General features: G+C 34.0%; 1 protein-coding gene across 1 annotated transcript; it reads right to left on the bottom strand.

Moving 5' to 3' along the window:
* Nucleotides 1-4,519: 4,519 nt before the first annotated feature.
* LOC141674876 (FBD-associated F-box protein At2g26860-like) lies at nucleotides 4,520-5,416 on the bottom strand. The gene is made up of 3 exons (XM_074481576.1): nucleotides 5,084-5,416; nucleotides 4,740-4,847; nucleotides 4,520-4,633 (listed from the first exon to the last, which is right to left on the bottom strand). The coding sequence occupies exons 1-3, from the start codon at nucleotides 5,414-5,416 to the stop codon at nucleotides 4,520-4,522; spliced, it is 555 nt and encodes a 184-aa protein (XP_074337677.1).
* Nucleotides 5,417-5,696: the final 280 nt, after the last annotated feature.

The following is a 5,696-nucleotide window of genomic DNA, read 5'->3' on the forward strand; positions in this document are numbered from 1 at the left end:
CCTGATTTCAAATGCTTCTTAGCAGCTATAATCCATCAAAGTGATCCAGTACATTTTCAGCAAGCTGTCAAACGAACACATTAGATTAAAGCCATGAATGAAGAACTGGACGCATTGGAGAAGAACAACACATGGGAAGTAATAGTCTTACCTCCCAACAAAAAGGCAATAGGCAACAAATGGATTTTTAAAATCAAGTTCAAGGAAGATGGGTCAATAGACAAGTATAAGGCTCTCTTGGTGATACTGGGCTACAAGCATAAATATGGAGTTAATTATGTTGAAACTTTCACGCCGGTAGCAAAAATGACAATTGTGCGTGCTGTTTTGAATGTGGTTGCGATGAAGGACTGGTTTGGCCATTAACTGGATGTATCTAATGCTTTTCTAAATAGGGAATTAAAGGAGACTGTATACATGACCACGTCGTATGGATATCAAGGTTATGGAAGCAGAATCAGTGAAGCTGGGATGTCTGAGATGAGTCAAGAAACTCAACTTGTATGCAGGTTAATAAAGGCTCTCTATGGATTGCATCAGGCCTCAAGGAGGTGGAATTATAAGTTGTCTATGATATTGCAGTCTATTGGGTTCAAACATTCATAAGCTGATTACAGTTTGTACTCAAAGGTGTCCAAGAAATCCATTACTTTGGTGTTAATCTATGTGGATGATTTGTTGATATCAGGAAATTGCATGAATTCAATCAGTGACCTGAAGAAAGTTTTCTCGAATCATTTCAAATTAAAGACATGGGGCCTGTGAGCTAATTTTTAGGCTTGGAGTTAGAAAAAAGTAAAGATGGGTTCTTTATCTCTCAAAGAAAGTATGTGATAAACTTACTCAAGGAGTTTGGCATGACCAACTAGAGCCCATTAAAGCTCCCAATGGATTCTCATATGACCATTATAGCAGATAAAGGAGAGCTACTATCAAACCCACAAGGGTATCAAAAGCTCCTTGGGAAAACAATTGACTTGACACTGACACGACCTGATCTCTCTTTCCCGGTATATAACCTGGCATAATATATGTAGAAGCCCACAACGGTGCACATGCAAGCAGCAAAACGAATTTTGAGGTACTTGCTCAATAACCCGGAACAAGGGATCCTCCTGGCTTCTTCATTAACTGCCCAGCTCACTGCATATTGTGATAGTGACTGGGCTAGCTATCCCAACACCAGAAAATTAACTTTTGGCTATTGTGTGTTGGTGGGAACTTCTCCTATCTCGTGGAAGACCAAAAAGTAGTGTATAGTTGCTCGCTCAACAACGGAGGTAGAGTATAGAGCCATGGAATTGACCTGTTGTGAAGTGACTTAGCTCAGCAGCTTATTGAAGGATATGGGATTATTATACTTATATCCAACAATCATTAAAAGTGATAATCAAGTGGCATTGTCCATTGAAGCGAACCCGGTCCTCCGTGAACGAACCAAACATATTGAAATCGACTACCATTTTATTAGAGACAAAATCAGTGAAGGCGTGATTGCAACAACTCATATTCCATCTCATCTTCAACTTGCAGACGTTCTCACAAAGCCTCTCCCAGTGAAGTGACATAATTTCCTTCTCCTCAAGATTGGATTCTCGGCTTTAACCTCCACTCCGCTTGAGGGGGAATATTGAAGTTATTATTAGTTAATCCTGTTTAGTTTCAATAAAGGGGTAATGTAATATGCATCATAGAAGTGTGTATTACTGTTGATGTATCTGTCTTAGTATAATGTTAGGACCATGTCTTTGTCTTACTGGTAGTAGTGTCCAAGTATCTACAATTGTTCTGATATATGATATTATAGTCTTTTCATTTCTAGTTTGTTAGTAGTACTATGAGAGACTAAAAGGACCTGGTATGCAGGTTTATGGACTCAATGTGTTTATTACATTATTGAGTGATATACAGTTTGGCACATTCTCTCATCCTATATTTTTATTGTTACCACTGCATAATGTTCAAATGTCTTTACAAAGGAGTCGTGTTCATTCTCAGACCGAATTATTAATAGCAGTAATCTTCCTGTTAAATTTAAGAATGTATTGCTGGCTCATATAAGTTGAGTAATAAAATTGCTTTTTTTGTCAAAAAAATAATAATATTACATGTACTTTAAAAATTTTGGCCCTTAACATTTTTTGCCCAGGAAGTGAGGTTTTCTTCCATCATTCATGTCCTATACAATCTAAGGTGGAAATAAGCTCATTATTGTTTAAAGATATAAACGTAGACGCAAAATTTCGGACGGTTATGGATAAATTCTGAAATACTGATTGTGTTTTATCCCAGCACCAATTTCGGAGTTCGTTAAATTGAGGACCTATTGTGCAGCTAATCAATCCCATTAATATGAATATTTTTTTATTAACGAAAACAAAAAAATAAGATTCAAACAGGCAATATAATTAGGTCCAATATAGTAAATTAAATTAAAAAAAAAACTAAATTATAATTAGTGAACATATGGGTATTGGCAATTTTTTATAACAATTCAAAAAAAAACATAAAATACCACAATTCTGAATAATGCCCTTTATATCAAATAAAGAAGCACATTTCTTATTTCATTGTGCGAAAGATACTTCTAATTTATATTTTTATTAATTTAGGAAATTAAATTTGGTTTTTAAATTATTTTTAAAAATGTATCTTTAATACACATTAATGCTTAAAACACACTTGTATTTTTTACCGCTAAAAAGTATTTGTTAAAAGTTTGATTGGCTCGATAAAAAAGAATGGCCCAATGAGAAAGAAAGGCACTGATCCAATTCCCATTCTTTGATTAAAGCATAGATAATTTACATTTCTAACATAATATAAAAAGGAAAATGCTATTTTCAGAGCTGATTTTTGTTAATAGTAAAAAGTACATTAAAGCCATTATTATTAATAATAATATTTTGGACCTTTTCCAATTACATCAATCATGTATTTTAAGATATAATCAAAAATAAATTTGTAATGCCTCAATCCTAAAATTGATCATCAATTGTAAAAAAAATAAAAAGTATTACACAAGAATAATATTTAATCACGAACCCAAAAAGGAAAATATGATCAGGTCTAAGATAATAAAATAAAGATTTGTTTCAAGAATATGTATTAATTATTATTACTAGACACCCTTTTCTTTTTTGTGAGGTAAATAGTCAATATAAAATAAATACAAGGGAATATACATTGAATGTAGACAATTTTTTGCAGAAATGGTAAATAATCGATAAGAAAGTCTGCATAAATCACCAAGACGCCGAACAGACTCACTACTTAAATCTTTGGGTCCTCTTTCATCGAGACATACCATCATTTGTTTTGTTCATCGTTTCTAGTAAGTTCAAATCCCTCATCTCAAATCAAATTTTATTTTTCTTGATTTATGAAAAAAATGGCAAAGAAATCAAAGGTTTCTGAAAAAGATCGAATTAGCGCTTTGCCTGATTCACTACTCCTCATAATTCTGTCATTGCTTCCAACTGAACAAACAATGCGTACTAGTATTTTATTCAAAAGGTGGCGACCACTCTGCATGTCACTCCCAAATCTTGTTTTTACCATCGAAATCGTAACGAATCCCCAATAAATTTTGCCAACTTTGTTTATCATTTTTAATGCATCGGCCGAATGATTTGAAAATCGAGAAATTTGGTTTACATTATGGCAGAGATACCTATTTGGACCGTGTTGATGACCGGATACTCAATGTGCTTGAATTTTATGTAAAAGAGATAGACCTTTGGTTCAGGTTCAGAGAAATGTTCGTATTGATGGATGAAGTGTTCTTGTGTACCGGTCTTGAAAAGCTTCAACTAAGTCGTAAAATAGTAGTTGATCATATTCCTGAGGATGTTAAGTTTTCGAGCCTTCGGGTTCTTAAATTCGATAAAATTACGTGTTCGAGCTATGAGTCAGTTGGTGAGCTTTTGATCAAGTGTCCGGTGCTTGAAGAATTATTTATTTTGGGTTGCAAATGGCATAGCGGATGTTGTCTGAGTATTAGTGGATCTGAATTAAAGAAGTTTAAAATGGTTTCTTATTCGCCAATTGATGAAGAATTTTCTATTGAGATTTTAATTGATACACCAGGATTAGAAACTCTCTCACCTAAGTCTTTCGCATCCGATGATATCTTAATCAAGAAGAATTTGCCGTTCCTAACAAGCACTCGTCTCAATATCGATCAGATAGTAGAAGGAGTTGCACCGAGTAGTGTGTTTGGTGATTCCGTGTTGGGGCTGCTTAAAAAGATTACTCATGTCAAATATTTAAAATTAGGAGGTAAAACTGTCGAGGTAAGTGTTTTGCCTAAATCTTAACATATATATATATATAAGAACTAATAATTTTCGTATCTGCCATGAATTTGTATAACTATCATGTTTTGTCTTCTCTTTTTATGAAGGCCCTCAATCGCAAATATGATTCTGATTTTAGCACAATTCATAAGGGCTTTCCTCCATTCCATAACTTGACCGAGTTGAGTCTTAGTGTTGATGAAGCACATTGTGAACAAACTTTACTGTCCACAATATGCTTCATCAACACTAATACTCAACTCCATCAAGTTATGGAATAGTGGAAAGCCATTATGAACTGTGTTAAAATCAGAATCATATGAGCGATTGAGGGCCTTCATAAAAAGAAAAGATAAAACATGAAAGTCATATAAATTCACAGCAAAGATGAAAATTATTAGTTTATATATATATATGTTAAAATTTAGGCAAAACTCTTACCTCGATAGTTTCACCTTCTGAACTTAAAGATTTGACGTGAGTAATCTTTTTTAGCAGGCCAAACGTGCAATCATCAAACACACTGCTGGGTGCAATTTCTTCTACAATCTGTTCGATATCAATATGAGCCATTGTTAGGAACGAAAAATTCTTCTTGATTAAGATATCATAGGATGAGAAAGAATCAAGTATGAGAGTTTCCAATCCTAGTGTCTCAATTGAAATTTCAAGAGTAGATTTTTCATCAATTCGCGAATAAGAACCCAATGAAAACTTCTTAATGCAAATCCACTAATACTCAGACAACATCTGCTAAGCCATTTACAACCCGAAATATATAATACTTCAAGCACCGGACAGTTGACCCAAAGCTCACCGACTGACTCATAGCTCGAAAACGTAATTTCATCGAATTTAAGAAACCGAAGGCTCGAAAACTTAACATTCTCAGGAATATCAACTAATATTTTACCACTTAGTTCAAGCTTTTCAAGGCAGGTGCACAAGAATACTTCATCCATCAATACGAACATTTCTCTGAACCTGAACCAAAGGTCTATCTCTTTTACATCAAATTCAAGTACATTCAGTATCCAGTCACCAACACGTTCCAAATAGTAATCTCCAACACAATATAAACCAAATTTCTTGATTTTCAAATCATTCGGTCTGTGCATTAAAATCGATCAACAAAGTTAGCGAAATTTATTGCAGAATCCCTATGATTTCGATGGTAAAAAACAAGATTTGGGAGTGAAATGCAGAGTGGCCGCAAACTTTTGGATAAAATACTAGTATGCACTGCTTGTTCAGTTGGAAGCAATGAAAGGATTATAAGTAGTAGTGCATCAAGAAAATCGCTGATTCAATCTTTTTCAGAAATGTTTGATTTCTTTGTCATTTTTTCTTCAAAAATCAAGAAAAATTGAAATTTGATTGGAGATGAGGGATTTGAAC

This window comes from Apium graveolens, chromosome 7, assembly GCF_009905375.1.
Source record: "Apium graveolens cultivar Ventura chromosome 7, ASM990537v1, whole genome shotgun sequence".
Classification (NCBI taxonomy): Eukaryota; Viridiplantae; Streptophyta; class Magnoliopsida; order Apiales; family Apiaceae; genus Apium; species Apium graveolens.